Source organism: Cryptomeria japonica, chromosome 8 (genome assembly GCF_030272615.1).
Source record: "Cryptomeria japonica chromosome 8, Sugi_1.0, whole genome shotgun sequence".
Lineage (NCBI taxonomy): Eukaryota > Viridiplantae > Streptophyta > Pinopsida > Cupressales > Cupressaceae > Cryptomeria > Cryptomeria japonica.
In genome coordinates this window covers 152728398-152755097 of record NC_081412.1, presented here as the reverse complement: position 1 = coordinate 152755097, position 26700 = coordinate 152728398, and the positions used below count along the sequence as shown (strand labels likewise).

General features: G+C 33.0%; 1 protein-coding gene and 2 non-coding genes across 6 annotated transcripts; 1 reads left to right on the top strand and 2 right to left on the bottom strand.

Moving 5' to 3' along the window:
- Positions 1-4969: 4969 nt before the first annotated feature.
- TRNAT-UGU (transfer RNA threonine (anticodon UGU)) lies at positions 4970-5041 on the bottom strand. Its single transcript has one exon. It is a non-coding gene; the product is annotated as a tRNA-Thr (tRNA).
- Positions 5042-5163: 122 nt separating this feature from the next.
- TRNAA-UGC (transfer RNA alanine (anticodon UGC)) lies at positions 5164-5236 on the top strand. Its single transcript has one exon. It is a non-coding gene; the product is annotated as a tRNA-Ala (tRNA).
- Positions 5237-11087: 5851 nt separating this feature from the next.
- Positions 11088-26288, bottom strand: LOC131031553 (kinesin-like protein KIN-14L). Of its 4 annotated transcripts, XM_057962691.2 has the most exons (20): positions 25818-26286; positions 23957-24114; positions 23680-23817; positions 23222-23591; positions 22975-23075; positions 22631-22705; positions 19932-20075; positions 15779-15860; positions 15483-15578; positions 15214-15393; positions 15015-15121; positions 14721-14897; positions 14456-14619; positions 14122-14375; positions 13857-14020; positions 13484-13681; positions 13040-13398; positions 12768-12934; positions 12482-12609; positions 11088-11848 (listed from the first exon to the last, which is right to left on the bottom strand). In XM_057962691.2, the coding sequence occupies exons 1-19, from the start codon at positions 25978-25980 to the stop codon at positions 12530-12532; spliced, it is 3177 nt and encodes a 1058-aa protein (XP_057818674.1). In that variant the 5' UTR covers positions 25981-26286; the 3' UTR covers positions 11088-11848; positions 12482-12529. The 4 variants fall into 4 exon arrangements, with proteins under 4 accessions (XP_057818674.1, XP_057818675.1, XP_057818673.1 ...); XM_057962692.2 differs by lacking the exon at positions 11088-11848 and having other exon boundaries at positions 12386-12609; positions 12768-12931; positions 25818-26288; XM_057962690.2 differs by lacking the exon at positions 11088-11848 and having other exon boundaries at positions 12386-12609.
- Positions 26289-26700: the final 412 nt, after the last annotated feature.

The window sequence follows — 26700 nt, the reverse complement described above, 5'->3', positions numbered from 1 at the left end:
TTTCTTGTTTTTCCATGTTTGACACAAGCGAGGGATAGAGGACATGGAGCATGGAATGAAGAACTTTTCCACCACATGAAGAGGGTAACACTTACAATATCTAGATTCATGCTTCAACATGGTGAATCAAGGAAGGAACATCTCAACATAGCAAGCGTGAGAATAAACACAAGGAAAGAATTTTACAACTATCTTGAATTTCTTCCAGAAATCCAAAAATTGTTGCCAGGACAACAAGAGAGTAATCCAAGGTGAAGGCTTCACCTTAAGCCTTCATCCCATTTATCGAATGGGTAACTTGTAGAAAGTGTGTTTTCAAACATAAAAGAGATTAGAAGCAATGCAGCTATAGGATAAATAATTTTTTATTGAAACTAAGAAATACATGCACATTCTCATCATTGAATTAACGAGTTATAAATATGCCCTTGCAATCTTGAAACTTAGGCATCAGGTCCTTTTCTAAGCCCATTGTTTTTATTGCAATGTAGGTTCGTATCATGAATTGTGCAAGTAAACTTGACTCCACTTAAAAAAATAGCACATTGTTTTTAAGAAGTCAATACAATCAAGACAAATAAAGGTAGTAGGTAGAGTTGCTGAGCCACAAATAAATGTGCGAGCCTAAAAAAAGGGTTTCTTTTTCAAGCATTTCCAACGAGATCATAGAATGTCTGACTTGTACAATGGACTAACCAAAAAATTGTGCTAAATTTTAATTTGATTGAATTTGTTGTTTTTAATTTAATTGTTATTTCAGTTCAAAATTTCGCGTGGAAGAAAACATTATTTGTATCCATTGTGAAAATATTGTGATCATGGATCATAAGGGCACTTACTCAAGGGCGAGGGTTCATTTTCTTCACATTCTCAATAAAGATGTCGACCTTTGTTTGAATGAACTAGAATAATGTGAAACTATTAAGGATCAAGAAATGGTTGATGAGAAAGTGTCTCATTTGAGCTCTCATACTTCAACAATAAGGCCTACTTAGAATCAACATAGATAATTAGAGATGGATATGTTGTTCAGAGATGTGGCAATAATGTAAGGAAGTTAAGACTATAAAAACTCCCCACACTAATTTTGAGATGAGAGTAATACAAAAGCTTTTCAGATATGAACAAAAATACTAAATAAACATCAAACATAAATACTATTCAAACCACAACACAATGATTTTTATGGGGAAAACCTATTTGAAAAATAAATCTTCTAAAAGTTGCTCAATATATTATTTAAAAATCACAAATATTACAATATACTTGTAGAGCAAGCTTCTCACAAGAGTCTCATCTACTATAGATTCAAAGGCAACACGACATCTATCAGACTTTCAAAATACATCACAATACCCAACTCAATGCAATGCCCTCATAAGGGTTGCTTTCTAAGTCAAGACAAGCCAACATAATCTCCATTGATATATTTGAAACTTAATGATGAGTTGATCCAGATTTAATAATAAAATATACATAGAATGTGGCTTTTAGTGGTAGGTTGAATAATGCGGTCCCCAAAACCCTTGTTGAGGGGACAACCCCCCCAAAACCCATAGGAGGGGTACTCTCTTTGCAAATCTCCCCGCATTCAACTATCAATAGTAACCTTATGTAATTGCATTGTTGAGACTTTTTTTCCTAAAATTCTCCCACTTGTCAAACACCTTGCAAGAGAAAACATCATCTTTTAATTTTTAGGGTCCAAGAGGCCTATAAACTCTGAACATTATCTAACCTTCTTTGTGCACATGCTTAGTTAAAGTATCAACAACAATATCAAAGTATTTACCTTAATCAACTTCACCTTGCCATCTTTGACATATGTCTAATAAAATGATATTTTACATCAATGTGCTTGGCCCTCGCATCAATTGTCAGATTCTTAACTAGTATAATTTTTTTTTATTATTATAAATTTGTTTTTAATGTTTTACTAAACAAAAGGTTTTTCATCAAACATCAAGTTCTTTGTTGTACATGTGAAAAAATAGTAAATTAGTGAAAAATATCTACACATTAGGTATTAATGTCCTTGTTCCAACAATTTTTTTTTGAATTTCAATACATACAAAATGAGTTACGCGTGACAACAAATGTCCATTTCTAAATTATAATTAGTTCGACTTAATTAAAATAAAAATATATAACAAAAAAAAAACGTTATGAAACAAAATACAAGCATTAGATATTAACGTCACAAATCTATATTAAAAAAATAGAATCTTATCTTTTGTATTAAAACAGTTATTTGCAATAACATAAATGTGATCAATTGTCATCTCACGAATCACTAGTGGGAACTACTATTGCAAGATGAGCTTGATAATTAATTCTAAAAATTTCTACAAAATACATTGAAAAAAACAACATAAATATTTAATGCAAGTATACTTCTTATTATTATTGCCTTTATATCAATATATATATAGAAATACTTACAAAAACTTGGGAGAAAACAAAGCATTCAAAAAACCAAAAAACTAATTATTAGAAACCCACAACCCAAACAAACTGAAACATGAAATAGAAACCTTATATACAATATCACAAGAACTATCAATTACAATTGTTATCACTAGAACTATCAACTTCAATAACATCAACAACATTAGCAATTGCTTACACCACTATTTATTATTTCTTAGTCCTCCAAAGACCAATTGAACTTTTGATGAGAAAGTGAACAACATTTGTAACTGTCCTTGCCTTTGCTTGTACAAAACCACATAAATCCTTCTCATGATTAGACACAACCACATAGAAATAATTTAGTGATTCGTTAATCAACCTTGTCCTAGCAAACGTAAGAGTATAATTGACCATAGTGGAATTTACATAGGATTTATTTAAATTCAAACCTCTTTCGTAGACCACTAGAAATTGGATGTCTTGGCCTAACTCTAATATTAAATATACGCTCTTTTATCAAGATTACAAATCCTTTCAAACCATTATGGACTTTGTTCCTCTAGAAATATTTCGCAAGATTAGGATTAGTTGCATCAAATCATGGTGGATTGATTAGAAATAGTAAACAATTATGTCAAGAATTAAAAGTCTCACAAAGACTATTCTTCATGGATTTCTTTGAATATGCCAATGATTCAAAAGCTCAATGAGATGTAGAATCTTCAATCTATTACCACTCAATGATAGTGCAAATTTCATATAGTTCGGTCAGTCATTTTACATCCAAGATTGCCCATTTTTCTTTATCTCATTAGTCAAGTTCCCAACATTTAATTTTGCTTGATCCATTTGAGTGTTTCTAATAAACACCATCCCTTTTGTGAACATCTAGAAACTTGAGCATCTTTTTGTTTTGCCCAAAAATTTAAGATGTTCAAATCTAGTTTCATAAAATTTTCAATCATTTTTAGCTCGAGTTCATCTCTTGGCACATGATTCTTGTATGTGTTTCATAAAATTTTCAATCATTTTTAGCTCGAGTTCATCTCTTGGCACATGATTCTTGTATGTGTTTGGCTTAAATTGTTAGCTAAATCTAGTCAAATTTGGCATGCTTTTAAAATAAATATTCTATGAACAATATATTTTAAGATAGAATTGCTTCTATGTCTTGTAGTGATATTTTGGATTCTTATTTCCCCATATTTTCTAAAGCCATGATATGTTCTTATTGAGCATTAGACAATTTTTTTTGTGTACTATTGTGCATGTGTTACTCTCTCCCTCAACTAGGGGTCCTCCCCAAGAGCACATATGTGGATATGGCCACAATTTTAATTCTAGATACCACTCTCATGGTTCACATGGCTTTCCTCAACATAGAGGACATGTTATACTTGCAAACATGTGATCAATTGATTTCTTCTCAACCTTGTGACAAAGGTACCTTTAGGTGGCAAACAATGACAAGTACTCTCAATTAGCTTTGTTTATCTATCATATTCACTTCTAACCAATAGAAATAATTGAACAAGGATGATGGTACTATTACATATTGGAAACCAATCCTTGATGACTAGGACCTTCCAGATGCTTGTGTAAACCCTATAATGGAGATCCCTCCTTTCTTGATTAATATAACCCACTTAATAATTATCAATTGATTTCTTCTCAACCTTGTGACAAAGGTACCTTTAGGTGGCAAACAATGACAAGTACTCTCAATTAGATTTGTTTATCTATCATATTCACTTCTAACCAATAGAAATAATTGAATAAGGATGATGGTACTATTACAGATTGGAAACCAATCCTTCATGACTAGGACCTTCGAGATGCTTGTGTAAACCCTATAATGGAGATCCCTCCTTTCTTGATTAATATAACCCACTTAATAATTCAACTACTTTTATGTGTTTTATTTAGATTTCTCCCATATACATTTTTAGGTGTATTGGCATTCCACCTTTCTTTTGTGAATCGATGTATATGATATTTTCACTCAATTAATATAGATGCATACTATTTATTTTTAAAAATACATAGATATTCATATCCAAGTTTTTTTAGCTATATTTTGCTATTTGACTATTATTTAAGTGTTGTACTTATGACCACCATTTACTAGAGGCTAATTTTATTTTCTTTACTTATTCTATTTCAACATCCTTTTTGAAAATTTATTTAATGATAATAAAATTGAAAATAAATCTTTATATAAAATTTATATTGAATCTAAACATTAAATCATTATAAAAAAATTATATTACTAAACAAAATCTTAAATTTAAAAAAATATAACTTTATACTCTAAAATTTGATTTGTACAAAAGTTTGAATAACTCTTAATGAATATATTTTTTTTTAACTTTATTCTTTAAAGCTAACACTAAATAAAATTTAAATTTATTTATTTATTTAGCTATAATTTAACAACTCTTTTGTAATAATAAATTTATATTGATAGTAAATATATATGAAAAAACAAAATAGAATTAAAAAAAACCCAAGAACCATTACTTTTAAAATTCACACAACAAAGGAGATATATCAGCGTTGCCTCCACGCAGGATCGAACTGCGGACCTTCAGTTTACAAGACTGACGCTCTACCACTGAGCTATAAAGGCAGTCATTAAAATACGTACCATTGTTTACGATCTGTAGCCAATGAGCATAAATCTAGGAACAGCTAGTTAACATTATCCTCATTACTGGATCAAATTGAAATGTGAGAGTAATTTTTCTCCATGGGGATGTAGCTCAAACGGTAGAGCGCTCGCTTTGCATGCGAGAGGTACGGGGTTCGATACCCCGCATCTCCAAACATACTTATTTATTTTTAAATATTCCTTTATCGTCTGCCCCATCCATCTCTATCGATTTTCCTCTTTTTCCAACGAATGATACTATGGCATGTAACAAATTTGGGTTCCATAAAGGTTGTCATTATCATTCCTCCATCCAATTTTTTAATTATTATCTTAAAAAATAAAGTCTTTTTAAATATTCCTTTATCGTCTGCCCCATCCATCTCTATCGATTTTCCTCTTTTTCCAACGAATGATACTATGGCATGTAACAAATTTGGGTTCCATAAAGGTTGTCATTATCATTCCTCCATCCAATTTTTTAATTATTATCTTAAAAAATAAAGTCTTTTAAAATATTTCAATAATTGTTCACTTGTATAGCTTATAATTTGAGGTGTGCAAATAGATATTGGGTCATTTGTGCATGACCATTTTATGACTTTGTGCATGACTATTTTATGACTTTTGTGCACATAACAAATGATTCTACATTTGAGAGTACTTGCTATTATTTGGCCACCTAAACTAAAGTGAACTCAAATTTGTAGATTCGTTACATACTCTACCATAGAACAAATTTGGGTTCCATCTATCCATGTTGTAATTATCGTTCACTCCTTGTTCATCCAAGTTCTTAATTATTATCTTCAAAAAAATAAATACAAGAGAATTGAAAGTCATCCACTTAATCCGATATTACATATTTCTTTGTAATAATTTGGATTACAAATATCTTGAATAGATTAAATAGATTGGTCATCTGGTTAGTTTAGATAACAAATTGAGACAAGTGTATTTGTAATTGAATTTCAACTATTTTGTTAAAAGTTGTAAAATATATAAGAGATTGATTGATTAGTTAGATTGAATGTCATTTTATTGAGATGTACAATTTAACTTGGACCTTAGATTGACTCCTCATCCATCTTAGCGTTGACAATTGTTTATATAAAAGTTGTTAAACAAAATAAGAGATTGATTTTCATCAAAAGTTAAATGATATAAGAGATTGATTAATTAGTTAGATTGATAATCATTTTATTGAGTTGTACAATCAACTTCTTTTGTGCTACTCAAATTTATTCAAGATTCTACTTGAATTTGAGAGAAAATATTTGTGGGCAATGATTTTTTGGGGAAATTAACATGTTCTTGTTAGTTTTTCAATAGCTTTTGGAGATAAATCCAAGTTTCATGTTTCTCGAAGAAGACTAATTTTTACTTGCCCTTAGACTAGTAGAGATATCTTATATGCATCCATCTAAAGAAATGTTAAGAGATATCAATTGAAGATATTTTATTTACCTTAAAATTATTTTATTTTACTTTAAATTATATTTACTACATACAAAGACATTTAAATCTTATCGTATCTACATTGTTTATTTGTTTCCCTAACACAAATTTTTATTTTTATTTCTGAAATACGATTATTTACATCTTTTTTTTTTTAATATTTGAGTTTTAAACTTCTTATCATTATTTAAAAAAATATTAAAAATAAAAATTTATAAAACATATTTTTTAACTAAATTAATTATCTTTAATGTTTAATAATCATTTCAAAAACACATATTTGCTATATTGTAATTATGAAATGATAGATTACTTTTTAAAAATAAATTTTTATATGAGGGTTTTTATGTGGTTTTTATTTTTAAAAATATTATGTTTATAATTAAAATTAATATTGTTGACTTTTAAATGGTTGTCAAAATTAAGTTAAAAAGGCATTTTTGTTAACACACTCACACTCCATTCCTAATTGTCATTGTAGAATGTCTCTTGATGTTAAAAATTGTTGGGATGTACTATTTTGACTTACCATGAAAATTCAATGTGTGGGATGATTTGATAAGAGGCTATACCCAATCTACACATCGAAATTGATATGAAAGGACTATTGTGCAAGGGTATTTATTCAACTTCACGCCAAAATTTCTATTTATTATTTGAATAAAAATTCAAATGATTGAGGACATTGCTAAGGTTTTTAAAGAATAATATTTTAGGGTTACCATTTTAGGTTATTGGGTATGTGCGAAGGAAACAAAATCACCTGAGCTTAAATGCTATAATTAAATTATATCATTTCTTCATGTTGTTTGGGATTAGTTTTGTTGGAATCAAAATATAAGTGCATTATAAGTAGGGGAAGAGCACCCATAGTCATTATAGTTCTAATAACCATTCACTCCTTGTGCACCCAACCCCCCAATTAATAAGGAAACCAAAAAAATGATAACTAAAAGCCCATTAATAAATTTTGAATGTACCAATAGCCTCCTACTTTTTAACATTTTTGGACCATAATTGACCCATTTGTGCACAACTACTGGGGTGTTTGTGCATGAGTATTGGCCATTTTAAGTGTATGATTATTAGGGAATCTTTAAGTAGGTATCAAGCGTCTTTGAAATGTGTACTTTTCAAGACTTGTGCACATAACAAATCCCACAACGTTTATTGTTACTACTCACAAGCCAAAACAATAGCTATAAGTAGTTAAGTCACATACAAAGACAACAAAAAAAAATTGTCGAAATCCAATGCATTGTTTAGGATTTGTGGGTGCGTGAAATTAAGCTATAACGACTACTAGTACACTTCCCCTAACCTTGAATAGCAATCAAAATATTTAATGTTAGCTACTTAAGTAATCCAAGATTCAAATCTCCATAAGCTTTATTTCCGCTTTATTTCCTAGAACGATATTTATTGAGAACTCCAATTCGTTAACTTTATTTTTAGTTCTATTAGACTTATAAAATAGGAATTCCAATTTCTTTTCCTTGTAATGAATAGTATGTGTATATTCTACACTACTACAACCATCAATGGTTGAAATTTGAAACAATAGCTTTAAGATTTTTAAGTCACATATGAAGAAAACCAAATTTGAAAGTACTTGCCATTATTTGGCCACCTAAACCAAAGTGAGCTCAAATTTGTAGTTTTGTTACATACAACTTGAAGTGCATTCCATAATGCTTGGATTGGACAAGCAAACTGACGATAAAAATTCCATGTTAGATATGTCAATCTCCTTGGGTCTAGTCCCTCAACCTAGTTCTTCAAGAAACAATCAACTACTTTCTTATCTTCACAAAACAATTCTTGCTAGTTAAGAAGCTTATAGATACTTCAACGGTTGATAGAACTTGCACTTAAGATGATCCTACTTTTTAGTGTAGTAATCAAAGTTTCATATAGCTCTCACAATCTAGTGGAGCGCCGACAAACAAAATATATAGATATTCATATGCACTTCAATTAACAACATATCCAAAATTGAGTGATCAATTGTCATTATTACCATGCTTGTAGTTGGTTGTTGACATTCAACAAATGTTCAACTTTAGCCAATGTTTAGGATAATAAAAGTTGTCACTCATGGGGGATAACTCTGTAATGACTTCTAACTTCTTCTATAGTTCATCTTAATAGGAATGTTGGTGCATTTCATGCACCTTAATTTGTATATTACATCTTTCTTTGTAATAATTTAGATTACAAATATCTTAAATAGATTAGTTAGCTAGTTAGTTTAGATAACAAATAGAGATAAGTGTTTTTTCATGTAATTCAATTTCAACTATGTTTGTTAAAATTTGTTAAAAGATATAAGAGATTGATTGATTACTTAGACTAAATGCCATTTTATTGAGTTGTACAATTAACTTTGGAGCTTCAATTGACTCTTCATCCAGTTTCTTGTAATTATATTCTTAGCACTAACAATTGTTTATATAAAAGTTGTTAAACGATATAAGAGATTGATTTTCATTAAAAGTTGTTAAATGATATAAGAGATTGATTGATTATCACTTTATTGAGTTGTACAATTAATTTGGAGCTTCGACTAACACCTCATCTAGTTTCTCTTAGTTATATTCTTGGCACTAGCAATTGTTTATATAAAATTCTTATATTATCTAATTTTCTAATTTTATTTTGACGCATATAGTCTTGGTTTCTTTTGCTAAAAACTTCTATTTTTTTAATCATTATTTAATCAATTGTTTTTATTTTATTTTTTGCTAAGTAAAAGGTCGTAGCCAAGAATTATATTATATCAAAAATTTGTTTACAGTCTCCAAAATCAGATGGTCAAGCCTTGCTCCAAACCCTCTGAGCTAATAATTCTGCTACTACTACTGCAAATTTTACAAACTCAAAATTTGGTAGCAAGTTTTATCCTTACTATTGTTCTATATTGAAAGGCTTGACAAAAAGCCCCATTATCTTATCTTGCCCTACGTTGAACATATTACAGGGTATATAACAAAAACCCCTATCTCTGGTCCACGATCGCGCAGTCTCCATGTATTGGCATCTTCTTAGGTGGAGCAAAGGAAGATTCCCCTGATGCAAGGCATGTCCTGTATTCTCGAGGATTCTTCTTTTTTGGACGCCCTCCACCATTTCTACAACCGACACTTCCTCGACTTCCTATGCCTCTTTGTGCCCATGCTTCTCCTTTGAGAAAGGTTCATATCCTTCTGCGATGAAATAATCTCCTTTGATAAAGGTTCATATCCTTATGTGACGAAATAATTATTTAAACAATTATTATAAATAAAAATTTATAAAACATAATTTTTAATTGAATTAATTATCTTTGATGTCTACTAATAATTTAAATAAGAAATATTTGATGCATTGTAATTATGAAACAATAGATTACCTTTTTAAAATATCTTTTTATATGAAGGTTTTTATGTGGTCTTTAATTTTAAAAATATTATGTTTATAATTAATATTGATATTTTGACTTTTAAACAGTAATCAAATTTAAGTTATAAAGTAAGCATTTTTGTTAACACACTCACACTCCACCCCTAACTGCCATTGTAGAATGTCTCTTAACACTAAAAAATTATTAGGTTGTAATTTTTACTTTCCCTAAAAATTCAATGTACATACCCAATCTACACATCAAAAATTGATATGAAAGGACTAGTATGCAAGGGGATTAATTCAACATCAAGCCAAAATTTCTATTTATTATTCAAATGAGTGAGGACCTTGCCAGGGTTTTTAAAGAATAATATTTTAGGGTTAACATTTTAGTTTATTGGATATATGCAAAGTGAACAAAATCACCCAAGTTTAAATGCTATAGTTAAATTATATTGTTTCTCTATGTTGTTTGGGATTAATTTTGATGGAATCAAAACATAAGTGCATTATAAGTAGGGGAAGAGCACCCGTAGTCGTTGTAGTTCCAATAACCATTCTCTCCTTGTACACCCAACCCCCAATGACAACTCTAGTCCATTAATAAATTTCACATGTACCAATAGCCACCCATTTTATATCATTTGTTAAACATAATTAGTCCATTTGTGCAGGACTATTAGGGCATTTGCATTTAAGTATTGACAATTTTAAGTGCACAATTATTGGGAGATCTTTAAGTAGGTATCAGGTGACACTTTGAAATGTGTATTTTTTGACACTTGTGTCATAATGAATCCCACAATGTATGTCATTACTACAATAGTTATAGTTAAGTCACATACAAAGACAACCAAAAAGTCATTGAAATCTGATGTAGCTTCTACTGATACACTTTCCCTGTCCTTTGAATAGCATACTTCAGTTTCCGATACCTACTTGTACGCTTCCCCATTCTTTGAATAGCAATTAAAATATTAGAGTTAGCTATTTAAATATCCCAAGAATCAGATCTCCATAAGCTCAATTTCCTGGAACGATATTTATCAAACTCCAATTCGTTAACTTTATTTTCAGTTCTATTAAACATATAAACCAGGAATTCCAATTTCTTTTCCTTGGAATTAATAGTAGGTGTATATTCTACACCGCTACAGCCATCAATGGTTAAACTTTGAACAAAAATCAATGCTAATCGATGTCACATGGTTTCCTTTACATTTTGCATATCCTTGATAATTATTAACAAGGAAATCTTTCACTGTTTGTCCAAAGATTCCAACATGGGGGGAACATGAAGGACCAGTCTGGATTTTTTAGTTCACCTTCCCATATTAACAAGGAAACCAGGTCTAAATTCTATATGAATGGACATGAATGATAAATAATAACAAGGAATCCAAGAATTTGAAGAATGTCAAGAACACAGGGTTTTATATACACTTTTCCATAAAGATGTCTTCAATCCAGCATTTCGTGTTGAACAAGGAGAATAAAGAAATTGAGTAACAGTCTCTGGATTTATAAGTTCACTTGCAGATACGATGATTTCAAACTAATCTTTCAAATCAAACATGTCCTCAAGCGAGCCTTTTCATATCAATCACGTATTTATTTCAATCTTGAGATTGCCTTTCACATCGAACACGTCCTCAAGCCAGCCTTTCATATCAAGCAGGTATTTATTTCAAGAATACGAAGAATGAAGAAGCAGTCAGGGTTTTATATACACGTTTCCATAAAGATGTCTCCAATCCAGCATTTGGTGTTGAACAAGGAGTATAAAGAATCAGTCTCTGGATTTTAAGTTCAGTTGCACATACGATGATTCCAAACTAGTCTTTCACATTAAACGTGTCCTCAAAAGCCAGCCTTTTCATATCAAGCAGGTATTTATTTCAATCTTGAGATTGCCTTTCACATCGAACACGTCCTCAAGCCAGCCTTTCATATTAAACATGTATTTATTAGATAGGTTACAATAATAATTTGTTCTCACTTTTCCATAAAGATGTTTTCAAGCCAGGTTTTCACGTCAAACATGTCCTCAAGCCAGCCATTCTAATGTCTTATTAGATAGATTACACATAGTAATTTAATCCTTTATGGCACAAGGAAATCCTGAAAAGTACTATAAAAACCCCAAATTCATGACTGAAATATTTGTGACACATTTAATAAAGTATGCCCGAGAATCATTATTTGATTTCTGAAAATTTTCTATCTTCAGCATGATTTTTACTTATATCAGGTTAAACTACAGCAAAAATGGAAGATTTTAACTTATATCAGATTACACTATCTTGATATAAGTCAACACTTGTTTGATTTCTGAAAAATTTCAATCTTCAACATGATTATTATCAGATTAAAGTACAGCAAAAATGGAAAGATTTTAACTTACATCAAACTATCTTGAATTTATGTCAAAACTCCGGGCAAGATTTTAATCTACTCCCACATGAAAGCAAAATCCACACATACCAGAAAATTTATTTTAATCTACATGACAAAATGAGTCAAGTGGATAAAAGGAGAACAAAAAAGTTACTCCAATACAAAACTCAGGGCACACACCTCTTTGGAATCACTAGAGTGTTATGTGCAGGTGATATATGTGATATATTACATCCACCGTTTATGGGTCTTCAAACACTGCTGAAGAGGTGGGATCTTGCAGTGTGACTCAATGTGTCCTTGTGGAGCTGAAATAAATACAAAGAATATATACATGTTTAAACTGCTATTTTCCCTAAAATGGTCTCTATATTCTCATTTGCAGGTTACCTCTTTATAAGAGAAGAATAAATTTGACAGATAAATTGACCACATATGTAGTTTGTTTACTGTTTTACTGACTTACAAGCTATTGGGATTGATTCAACATGTAGCTTTCCTGTAAGAGAAGCTCGCCTAGCCAGGACACCAGTAAGTGATTGCCTCCTGGGAGAAGGATGGTTTTGTCCACCACTTGAAAATCTGCGGTTGACATTGGAGACTGGAGATGATGATTCCACTTGCTTTTGACTTCTGATTTGCAAACATAAAAAAAATCAACCGACTTAAAAATTTACAAATAACTCGTCCAAGTCCACACCATGATGACCCTCATTTTAATGTTCTTATAAATATTACCTTCTTTCACTACCATTCATGAATTTTCCAAATGTCTGCAGTGACTTCTTGATGTTTGAAGACTTTTTGGATGCTGTCACAATAACATTTAGTGTCTTGGTCTCTGATTTCACTTGTTCTGAAGACTTGCTAGAAATATCGTACCCCATACTTGGGTGTTCAGGTGTTCTAGGTGGGAGATTAGCCTTCTGAGTTTGAATAAGCTCAACAGTCTTCCCACTCAAACTGTGTCGACGGTTATTTCCCCTGCCAATTGATTTGCCAACTTGCATCTCGGTATTATTGAGTTTCACCTTGTCACCAGTATAAAGAATTTCCCCAAGAGAAACTACTCCAAAATTAGAAATATTGTTATGGTCCTGCAGTCGAAAGTAAAGCAATTAATACAACTTGGTGTAACTCAAAGGACAAAAATGAGAGAATGACAATAGTATTAAAATGTACCTGCATTTTGTTTATTCCATCTTTCAATTGTTCAGTATTTCTCCGTCCAGGGCCATCAAGACTTAATCGGCTTGAGCGCACTGGTGTTTTTTCTATCTTTCCTTTATGCTTCTCAAACATAAGTGGAGATACCTTCACACTCTGTGAGTTCCCTAGTTCAGCTTCTTTTCTTGCTAAAGCTTTCTTCAAACTATCTACCTGCAGAGAAAAAATGTGTATTTAAAATCCAAAATAAAACACAGATTCTTTTACCTGGAATAAATATTGAAATATATTTGTTGAGAAAAGGATTGAAATATATTTGTTGAGAAAAAGAACCATCAGTGCATATCCTGAATCTGTGAATTAATCCTTTTAATTTTTTAATATATACCTGTTCTTTAAGCTCACGGACTTCTGCACTTTCTTTGTTTACCCGAGCAGCACCAAGTTCAACGGTAGCCACCCTTTCAGCAAATTTAAGAGTGCTAAGTGTCTCTCCGTACGAATCCAATTCAGGACTAATGTGAACAAACATCAAGGTCTTTGCCTGACCCCCTGGTACATAAATTTGCATGCTGCAGTGTTATAATAAATTCAAAAGAGAAACTAAACATAAAGGGAAAACTGAATAATTATTATGGATAAGTTTAAGGCACCTAAGGAATCTTGAAGCAATTGAGTCAACTTGCTGTTTCGATATGGTACATGTGAATTTTTCTGTGCCAGTGCTGCAATCACATCTCCTAGAGATGAAAGAGACTTATTGATGTGCTGGGCCTCCTTCAACCGATCTCCTGTTACTTCAGATTTGTCCACCCTCTCACTTCCAGCAAGATCCACTAAATGTAGGCAGCTATGAAGGGTGCATCCAGATACACAATCTGTGCCTTGTACATGCACAGTCAATACACTGCAAAGAAAACTCTTAGAAGTGGCCTCAAACAAAATATTTAAATGAAGTTATCACACAAATGGTACAATCTCTTCAACCTGTGAGAACGACTGCTGCGGTCATTGAGGGCAGTAGAGCTAACACTGCGATTCTTTTGGCCAGAATTCATCAAGTCTAAGACATCAGATGTCGAATTAACTGGCAAAACACTAGCATCTGGTACATTAAATCCGTTGTGTCCATTGTTTCGAATATCTAATTTGCAGGGGATTAAGGATTACCCATGCAACATTAAATTTCTGTGGGTATAGGCAATCAAAAGAACAGTATCAATTAATACAAAAACACAGCACAAGGATATTTCTTGTTTGAGGCATCTGTGCCAAGAAGATCTCTCACTTGTTCATTGTATATCTCTATCATTTGAACAGAAACCTCATACTTCGTCAAATGTTTCCTCTTCTGAGATATCTGGAAAAGGTCACTAAGTGCTCGATAATTGACCCCCATCTCCTTCTCAGAAGCACCTGTCGGTCCACTCTGAAGTTCAAGAAATTAAAAAAGTTAAGACAATCTTTGCTGTTAATTAGGAACCACAGAAATACAATTCTTTGTGGAAAACAATCAACTCTTAGAAATTTTTTATAAGATGCAGACCATGGTGTGTGTTTTCCCTGATCCTGTTTGACCATAAGCAAAAATGCAGACATTGTAACCATCCATTACGGATCTGATCAATGGTTGTGTATCTAAGTAAACTTCCTCTGCCATTTCATAAATAATAATTAGTATATCTTATTCAGTAAATTAAACACAATTTAAAATGGAAAATGCAAAATAATTAAATCTTACTTACCTTGTGTTGCAGATGGCCCAAAAACTTTATTAAAATTGAACATCTTTGCCGCATCTTTCCCAGTCTTTGATGTATTGACTATGAGAAGTGACCCATCTTCCCCAGGAAATTTCACTGTGCTTTGCAAACCAGAATCGCCTGCATGAGATGGTCTGACCCTGCAGTATACTCTTATTTTGCCTAAGCCCCAGAACAGTAAAGACAATTAGTGACTAGAATTGTAATTGAAAATAATTGACAGCTTTCTCAAAAGGCTTTAAGGAAGGTACCTTTGAGGTCTTGTAGGGCATTATAAAGGTTCTTATTTTCTTCGACAACTCTATGATATCCAGAAGCAGGAATGGAAAGGCGTTGGACCTCATTCCCTGTAAAAGGTTTTAGAGCCAAAGAAATCATGGAGTTATTTCTGAAGCCAACAATATTCAAAATTGTAGTTTGTTTTAATAAATATGAACATATAAGAATCACATGTTATCTGTATAATTGGAAACATGTTCCAACGTTAACAAAAATGATCAGAGCTGATTGATGGCAATCGAGAATATTCTATCCCTCTCTGACTTACCTAGTAATTCCCATTGCTTTTGGTGTCTGGCTTGCATTAATTGTAAATCTTCCTTTGTTCTTTGTAATAAAACTCTCATATCCTGAAAAATCAAGTGCAAATTTGAGAAAAAATAAGCAACAAATGACATTTATCATGCAACTAACTAACATCAATCATGACGCTAACTTTTGAGCCAGTAAGAGACACAGTCAAAAATAAAAAAATTCCGAGAAATTAGCACCCCTTGACTGCATACTCACAGACCACATGCTTATCAGCACATATCAGTTCTAGCATGTTACTTGATGCTATATTTTTATACCTATTCTGTGATGACCACCCACAATTTTAAGCCAACAAAGATACAGTAAAACTATACCAATTATTCTAAATTTGAGCACTCCTTGACTGCTGCTAAATGACTACAGCAACTAACTAAGAGCATATAATTCTTTAGCATGTTCCATTGGGACTTATATTATACCTATGCTGATAACTGCCATAGCAGAGTTAAGTTTAGAGCAGTGTTTCCAGGCTTGCTGGAAGACGAGGAAGTCTTGTGAGCCACAAGACAGGCAGGCTGAAAAACAAGGCCTACCCACTCAAATGCAAAAAACAGCTTCTGCTAGCAGGAATTGTCTTGTCATAAAAAAGCCGAAAAACTTTAAAACCAAAACTAATAAAGGACCCTTGTTAAAAAGGGCACGTCACCCCTGAGTGCTAAATGGGATTTGGTTTATAATTATAGCAAAACAAAACTTGAGAGTCATTAATCACCGAAAATTCCATGTTTAGTAATTGTTTCAATCAAATGCTGCAAAAAGCATGTGTAAGTGAAATGTGATATCGATCCTCAAACTTAAGGACCAGCAGAGAAGTTAATGTTGTGGATTCGGTCTTTGATGAGAAATTTTTTGGCTTCCAACAAATAAGATTGTGAAATTTATTATTTTTTATCAATGACCTTGAATACGAAATTTTCCCTGTTGCAAGGACAAGATAATGTTGTCCTAGGCATGATAACAATCATGTTAGCCTTGTGATAGTTTTGGAGACTTTACTAGATATATGTTGTCCTAGGCATGACAACAATCATGTTAACCTTATGATAAGGTACGTCTTATTAGGTTATTCATTTGCTTACTTTACTATATATATGTTATGTTTAAACGGGGCACATTACCTTTAGTGAAGGGAAGGTCTTTGGTGAGAAAAACTTTTGGCTTCCAACAAAGAAGATTGTGAAGGTAAGTTCTCAATTGTTATTCTTTTGCCTACTTTAGTAGATATATGTTATCTTGCTACTTATTTATGTTACAAGATTTATGTTATCATGCTACCTTTAGTTAGCCATCTTCATTTTATTATGAGGAAAATCATTGATCAATGATGTTTCCATCAGCTTCATATGTTGCTTTATGCAACAAAGAGGATTTTAAGTTAGTTCTTGTGTTAGTCTTTTGTATATTTTACCAGATTTATGTTATTTTGCTACTTATTTGTTAGTTTTAGCAAGTCATAGAATCTTCATGTTGTTGATGAGGAAAATCATTGATCAACTTCATAAGTTGTTACATGCAGCAGGCTTTGCCTGATCTGGCATTCCAATTCCGGTTGGATTTTAGATCTGATTAAGAGATTTTGAGAAAACTATACACAAGATTCTGTATAGTTTTCTCAAAATCTCTTAATCAGATCTAAAATCCAACCGGAATTGGAATGCCAGATCAGGCAAAGCAAATTCTAAAACAAAGAGATTTTTAGACTTACACATGGGAATCTCTTTGCTCAAGGTGTATGCAGGGCAACTTGAATGACATTGCAGCCTAGTTTACAATGATAGTTTTTGGATTCCTTGTGTTAGTGTTTAGTTCTGAACTTGAGTTCCTTTCACCTTTTTCCTTCTAAATGGAATTTCAAAATCATCTTTCTCGTTTCAAATGCATGATGGGAGAGTTTTGGTCTACGTAACCCAGGGACGCGTCCCTGGCCTCAAAACCCCTGTCCCAGTTGCGGGGATGTTCCCCCCCCCCCCAATCCCCAAAATGTGGGAATTTGCTAGGGACGTCCCAGAAACAAGGGGACATATAGACATCCCCCACAGCTGGGGCTAATTTTTTTTCCTAACGCATGCCCCAAATTATTTGCCCTAAATCGTTCCAATAATGAAAAATTTAAAAGGCAACAATATTAAATTATCAATATAGTCTTGACTATGTGATAATTCATAATATCGTTGCCTTATATTAAAATTTAATATAATCTAAAGATCAAGACTGCAATAAATTATTAATATAAGGCAACGATAAATATTTATGTTTCATATTGGCCCATATTTCATGTTTGACTATATGATACATTTAAAACTTTAAAAGGGAACAATATAAATATTTCATCTCTTACCATACGATATTCATATATTTCAAAGGGAAGATATGCGATACAAGCGATAAAAACAATTATTTCCAGTGATAATTATTTAAGCAAAGCAATCAGATTTTCAGCAAATCAAACAAGTGTTGGCATACTGACAATGAATTTTCAATTATGAATGCATATTGAGTATTGACAATGAATTCTGAATTATGAATGCATATGTTGAGTATTGACAATGAATTCTGAACACAAATGTGGTATTTTAAGGTTCTATAATGTACATATAGCTTCTTTATCCATGTTTTCATATGAATATAATGTATATATACATGCTTTATCTATTTTTCATATGAAATTTAAACTTCCCTATATATTTTAAATTTTCCCTATATTTTATATAGCCATCCCTTTTGCCGTCCCCCCCCCCGTCCCCAAAATTGGCAAATACAATTGTCATCCCGGAAACTCGTCCCACTGTCCCCGTCCCTAAAACTTAGGGTAACATAGGTTTTGGTGCCAAGGTGCCTAAACTTTAAAATATTGTTGTATGCCTCTTGAGCCAACCATTAAACACTTCAAGATGCAAGCATAACTGGAGTATGCTTGAGCAAATATGCTGCAAGAAGTGCAATAAAGTGATATTGTAAATGTTGAACAATATACCTATATTCTAAATCATTTTATTGCATTTGAGGGTGCTTATCCGTTATTGTAATTTGTAATCAATAAGGCCATAGGATCACATGTGGGTTGAGTACACTAATCTTTGAGCCCGAAGAACGATGAACACAAACAAAGAACAATGGATGTTGCTGACTCCACATGTAGCATAGCTATAACATCAAGAAAACATCTCAAATGCAAGTGCAAGACCCACCATACTCCAAGACTTCCGTGTGCTATTTGTTTTTTATGCCAAGGACCAAGGATACCCTAATCAATGATTTTGTACACCAAAAATACTAATGAATATTCAATTTTTTTGAATTGCATATCAATTACAAATATCACGTAGCATAGCTATAACATCAAAAACACATCTCAAATGCAAGTGGAAGAACCACCATGCTCCAAGACTTATGTGTACTATTTGTTTTTTATGCCAAGGACCAAGGATACCCTAATCAATGATTTTATACGCCAAAAATACTAATGAATATTCAATTTTTTTAATTGCATATTTTTGTATACGCCAAAATTTTGAGAACTAGCAACACTGAGAACATATGTCCATATGATGTCATCAGTATAAAGCTACAAAGGTATAATTTGGCATTTCCATATGGAGACCATTTTCACCTGAATGAGAATTCATGCATTTTCTTCCTCTACAATTGATATATATGCCACTTTTGTTAGTTTATTACTCATCACAGTTAACATTGGCCCAAAAAAACAATCATGACCTGGACTGTATCTAAAGTTAAAATTTAGATTGTATTGATGTCCATTGACAATTAAAAATGTTTAACAAGAAAAATACTAGAAATAATTTAAGGTGATTTTAGATCTTGAAATTGCAGACACTATAAAATCTTTTTCACTGTTAAATAATAAAAAGGAACATTCTTGTTTGCTGCCAAAGGTTAAAAATTTGAAATTGCAGAAACTGTAACATCTTTGATTCAAAGATGATAATGAAATCAGACAGTATATGGAGATATATAAAACATATCAGGGGACTTCAAGAATCATTTTTGCACTACATTATGCAATCCTTCATACATTTGTTAATCTTTCTGAAAATTTCCCATAATACAAAAGCTTTCCCGCATTTAATGGAAATGTAACTCACCGTGAGTTCTTTTCTTTGCACTTCTAAACGCATCTGAAACTCCTTATTTTTTTCCAAATGCCTTTGTATTGTCTTAGACTGGTCATTTTTTGATTCTGTAGAATTGGAACATTCCCAAAACTCTTGATCCTGTATTTTTTTAATCTTTGCATGCAAATTAAGTCAATGCCACATATTAGACAAATAAATAACTATAAGATTTCTGTAAAAATGGAGTCTAGTAAGGAATCGATAATGATAATGTAGGATGTTCAGATCTCTTTCTACTTCACATTAAATATAAATAGTGAACTATCAAATAAAATAAGCATGTTTACTTCCTTTAACATTGCAAAAAAATATTATTGCACCAAATTGATATCTTGACAGATAAAAAATTCAAAGAGTTAGCTTAAGCGAGTATTCCAAGAACATTTTACCAGATTTAAATAGAGTACCCACATTTATAATCCATATTAAACCTAATATTTGCCTCTTATTTCTATTCTCATTTCCCATCTATGCAATTATCAACCACCCTTCTTGTGTTTTCTCCAATGAATTTTTAGTGACAGATTATAAATTGCATAAGAAAATGATAAATAAGCTTAGTCACCACTCAGAAGTTAGGCAGTGCACCATCCACACATTTTGGTTTCTAAAATCAAATCCTTGTTGCAGTCATTTAATAATGAGCTAAGGTACAATCTTCGAAGTTGATGGCTCTTCCATTCAGCTTTAAATTAATTTTGGGTAAAGTTACTTTTCTATTACGACAGATTGACCAGGAAATCCACAACTTTTTACTAGTACATCTACCAATCTCACTGTCTCAGGAATGGAAGACAATTATCAATATGCCTCCACATATCATGGACAAAATGCTTTTTTAGCAGCAGTTAGCTCTTCTGGTTGATGAAACTTTTTGAGCATTATCACAGTTTAATTGAATCTATAAAGCCTAGCAGATTATCTCGTGAATAGGTTATAATCTTAAGCATGAGATGGATGATATATTTCCTTCCTCCCTGGGTGTTCTTTCTTGCCTTTTCACTATATTTTGACTGCCGATATGCTTTTGCTGACCTTGTAAACTGGCTCAAACAAATAGATATCAAAGGTTACTGAACTCTCTCCATCAGCTCCTTGTCTTGATAACCGTGTCCATGGTGGGCATGGATGTTTTGGAGAAGATATTAGTTGCTACTGCATGAGGGAATGACTTTCCACACTGGTATAGGGTTTCACAAGGGCCTTCCCCTTACTAAAATTATTTACTGGGGTTCATTCCTAGGCATCTTAGAAATGGCCAATGGGGTGATAGATGCCTAAATCTAATGAACAGGTTATACTCTAAGTCTTAAGCATGAGATGGATGACATCTTCCAATGTCTTTAACATTGTTAGGGTATTTCTCCCTAAGTGTTCTTGCCTTTTCGTTATATTTTGGCTGCCAATGCCTTTGCTGACCTTGTAAAGTGGCCCAAACAAAAAGATATCAAAGGTTACTGATTTGCCTCCCATCAGCTCATTGTATACAAGACCATGTTAATGGTGGGTATGGATTTTTTGGAGAAGATACTGGTTGCGACAGCATGAGGGGATGACTTTCTACACTGATATAGGGTTTCACAAGGGCCTTCCCCTTTCTACAATTATTTACTGGGGTTCATTCCTAGGCATCTTAGACATGACCAATGGGGTGAGGATGCCTAGATCTGTGCCCCTACAGTTCCATGTTCCAGCAAATCTATTCAGCCATGTGATAAGTACAACACTAGTTAAAGATACTCCTTCAAGAAACAAGGAAGAGATCATAAGCTTCCATACGTGCAAATGAGGCATTTGCCTCTTAGTTAGGGAACCAAAAGACTAGGGCATTTTACTGGGGTTCATTCCTAGGCATCTTAGACACGACCAATGGGGTGAGGATGCCTAGATCTGTGCCCCTGCAGTTCCATTTTCCATCAAATCTATTCAACCATGTGACAAATACAACATTTGTTAAAGATACTCCAAAAAAAACAAGGAAGAGATCATAAGCAAACCAAAAGACAAGGACATTTTAAACATTGGAGATCAACTGTGGAAGAAAATGTTTTAAATATATATTTGTAAGCACTAGAAACTGGTATCCTTAATAAGAAGCCTGATTTGATAGCAAACAAACGGTATTATTATTTTCTTAAAAACCAGTACGTGGACATTTTAAACTTTAGAGATCAACTGTGGAAGACACTGTTTTAATATATATTTGTAAGCACTAGAACCTGATATCCTTAATAAGCAGCCTGATTTGATAGCAAACTTACGGTATTACCATTTTCTTAAAAACAAGTAGAATTTCTCCCATGGATTTCGCAAACCTGAGTTACATCCTATGCTAGCTTTCATCTTCCTCTTTGTTAGTCATGATATTTGGCCACAGACCCATTTTCCAAATCAACAAAGCATTTCTTACTTATAGAGCATAATCAAAGAATTTTATCTATCAAGCAAAAATTACTACTTATTTTGCTCATGAAATGGACTATAGTTTAAGCATAGTACATATTTTGATTTCCTGGGACATTTAATCTATCAAACAAAATTCAATCACTTACATTGAATGTTGATAAATAACACATCATAATGGATGATTTTAGTCCTTCTGTTTGGTCATTTTTTTGAGTAAAAGGCCTACAAAGTGAATATTATTCAATAAGATTTAAGCTACTCACCAATGAATTATTTTCTTGTTGTTTTTCTTTAAGAGTTGCAAAAATAAGATTCATGAGTGTTTCTGTTGAACCATTCTGCGTGGCAAAAAAACAGGATTAGCCCCACACTAAGAGTGAATACAAATCTTTGTAAATAAAGCTAATGTAATTAATATTATTTTCTACCACCAAACTTGTAAATCAGAATGGCTATGTATAATTTAGCTTTACAAAACGCTCAAAATTTAATATATATGAGTAGGGAAGAGGATTGTTTTGTACCACACCATCTGCAATCTAGGAAATTTTGTTATTCCTTGATTTGTAGCATACAACAAAATATGAATGAGGACAAAGTCACATACCAGTGTTGCAGCTTGTAGCGGTTCAGAAAGGTTCCGGTCAATGTTTTCCTTTGAATCCTCGATGCCTACAACAAAACTCCTTAGCCAAGCTCCGATTAGGTCTGCCAAACATAAACATGCAATAATCCATCATGTACTTTGGGAATTCGGTTATAATCAACTCAAGCATTGCAAAACATGAAATAACACTGATAACATGAGATAATTCAGTTTGGTCCCTTCATTACAAATAGGTCATGAATATAACCTTTACAATGTGAGATTTCAGTGAGTCTCTGTTCAACATCATCTTGTTGAATCTGCCCTGTCTTTGGACCATTTTCTTTAACCTCCACTGCATCTACAAATTTAGGTTTTTCACATCCTGAAAGATCCAACTGCCTGCAATTCTTTTGCATGCTACCATCTATTAGATTTGACAGGTTTTCAAAGCCCTTTGTAACCATACAAGAAGAGGTGCATTGAGGGGATCCTGCATTTCTGAGAAACATAGGGGACTTCAAAAGGCCTGTGTACTTCCAAGAACCATTTCCTCCAGATTTCTTCCATTCATGGTAAGATTTCAAAGCCAAAATACAGTCTACGATTTTTGTTGTAGAACCTGGTTGCAAGCTCCCCTGAAAAAACAGCAGTATTAGACAAAGTCACAAAAGTATAGAGAACTAATTAAGTGGAATCGAATAATATTGAAATGAGCATGCTCACTTGTTCCAAATCAGAAGCTTCAAATGTAGGCAACTTTAACTCCTCAACAGCTACAAGAAAATTTCTAACATTCTCAAAATATTGATAAGCAGATAAAGGCTGGCCTTCAGGGCAAAGTGATGGAATATTTTCAACCACCTGCTTACCAATTGTAGACATTATTATCATGCTTTTCAGCGTAACAAAGCAGAAAAGAAAGAAGTCAATTGGAAAATTATGAAAATTATTATGTGTTGATAAACAAAATTAACTAGCTAATGTCAACAACATCCTCCACCTTTGGCACTGCTCCTGGCTGAACCTTATTAATTAAGCTGCATAAAATAAGTCCATTTCTTAAACACAGACGAAACTCGTCCTCAGTTGGTTCATATGGCATGTCTGAAGGCTCGGCCATGCTTGTAATCCATGCTGCAGCTTGAAACCTTCTGCTTGCTGTGAAATGGTATGCAGAAAAAGAAATCATAACTCAGAATCCCAAGGTAGGAACACATATCCTTTGCTATAACATCCGTAGAAAAGTGCAAATATTGTGATGTGAAAATTGAAAGAATCGATATCATAACTGTCAAAAGTTTTCAGGGACTAGGCCAAAGACAAAATGTAAACTTTAGCACAACATTGCCATCCAAATACAAAACCGTGTCAAAGATGGCAAGACTAATCAATAAAGTAATGTAAGCTTTAACACAAATAGCCAACGTATCCATAAATTGATGATGATTGTTAAAGATTGATGATGATTGTTAAAGCTACCAGAGAATAGACCAAGCTTCCTAAGTCTTAGTTCAATAAAAGTTACACATTGATGAAAACAAACATAGGATTTTATGACACACAAGAATTTTAGACCAAAGATGTGATTTGATGTATTTTTAAACACAGCCATTGTATCCATAAATTGATGATGACCATTTAATAAGCCAAAATCTTCCACAGAATAGGCCAAGCTTCTTTTGGTTTAGCTTAATGAAACTCTGTTATCAACTCAGCTCCATTAAGCCAAAATCTTTGAAAACAACTATTGGGTCAAGGTAACATTTTGTAAGCGGATTTGGTCCATAGAAAAATGGATCCAAAATAATCTCAGCTCCATTCTAACAGACGATTTGTTTTCACAAAAAAGAATTAGACAGTACATTACCAATAAACTGAGAATAGGATTTAATATTTGCTTTGAGACATAGCCATGTATCCACAAATTGAAGAAGATAGATGCATCTGCCAGAGTCTAAACCAATCTAATTATTCTCTAGCTTGATGAAATTACTAAAGAATCTGAGTGAAAATGATACAAAAGAATCCTTGTTTTATTCTGAAGAAAAGTTAGTCAGCAAAGTAGCAATAAGCACAGATTGTAATTTAGTTTATTCTTTAACACACACAGCCAATGTGTCCACAAATTGATAATGATTGTTACAACTGCCAGATAATAGATCAGCCTACTTGTGTCGCAGCTCAATGAAACATGACCACTAAAAGAAAAAACCATAGGGCTTATAGAAGAGTACTATAAGTGTGTTAATCCAATAGAAAGTGACACAAGAAGCCGGGTTCGATTCTCACTGACATTTTTGTCAAGAAGCGTTATCAGCCGGTAATCCGGCAGTAAACTAAATATGTGATTTGATTTGTTTTTCAACACACACAACCATTGTCTACAACTACTGGAGAATAGACAATGCTACTAATGGTCTAGCTCAGTGAACTTTGATGGAATGAAGAGTGGGAGTGGGTATAATCTAATAGAAAATGCTACAAAGGAATCTTGGTTCCATTCTGGCAGAAAGATTGTTTTCACATAGCAGTATCAGTTAGCAAACTAGCAATGAAACAAAGATTCAGAGTGTTCTCCATCACGAACAAAAACAACCACAAATCCAAATGGGGTACATGATAGGGTTGTTACTGTTGCCAGGGGACACTACAGTTTCAAAGAAAGTCATAACTCAAAGAAAATTGGATACTAATGGTCTCACTATTCAAACATTCATTTGAAAGTAAAAGTGAGTTCATGGCTATAAATAACTCAAAATTGCTGAAGACTATCCACTCGCACCACTTTAAGGAAAAAGAAGAGGTAAATAGGTCCCAGCCAAAAAGAAAGTAATACCCAATTCACATATCATTTGACTCACCAGCTTCTTCTGCCTTTCTTCTGCCGACTTCATCCATGGTATTGACATTTGAAGCACACCCACTCCTGATAACATTGTCTCCAAATGAATCATGCCTCCTATGAGCAAAGGGGCGCCTATGTGAGGCCAATGTAACAGGGCCATCTGGTGTTGAGGCAGCCATTGTTATATCTTCAGGGAAAAACAAGAACCCAACAGCAAGCTCTGTAACTTGCAATGCAAGCTCAATAGGCCCAGTTTAGCAGGTGGGCATACAAAAGACTACAAATGCTGCTGGAGAGAACAAAAATCAAGGGACTTTTTTTTACCATGGGTACTAATCTTTGCATTTATTTGTTCGCCATTTTTTCACTGCAGATCGATTGTCAACGGGAAATTTAACATCCAACGGTCGATTTGTGTGGAGCCCTGTCATTCAAAAGATCAATAAGGCTGCAAGTTTTGTATGAAACCTTGCCTAGGTTCGGACCGGAGCTCTTAGGCTCGGAGTTTTGGGCCAAATTTGAATTGCAGTCAGGCTCGGTATCCGGGCCTGCTTTCGTCACGCAAATCAAAGCGATGCAGACGTGGACGGTCAGTATTTCTTGAGCCGTTTGATGGACGGTCATGATTTGTAGTGAAGTGAGATTTTGTGGGCCCTTGTGAAGTGGGGAATTGTTTTAGTACGTTGTATGCTTTTGTTGAAAAGGACCAATTTATTTTGTGTTTTGGTATTATTATGGTGTTCAAATATTAATTAGCAATGTTTTTGGCAAAAATAATTACCCAATAATGACGCCCATGTTTTGTATAGGTCAGCCGTAATGAACATTTAGTGTTTATGTTAAACCATAAAATCTTTTTGAATATAAGGAAAATAAAAGTTTAATTAAATATAGTAAAT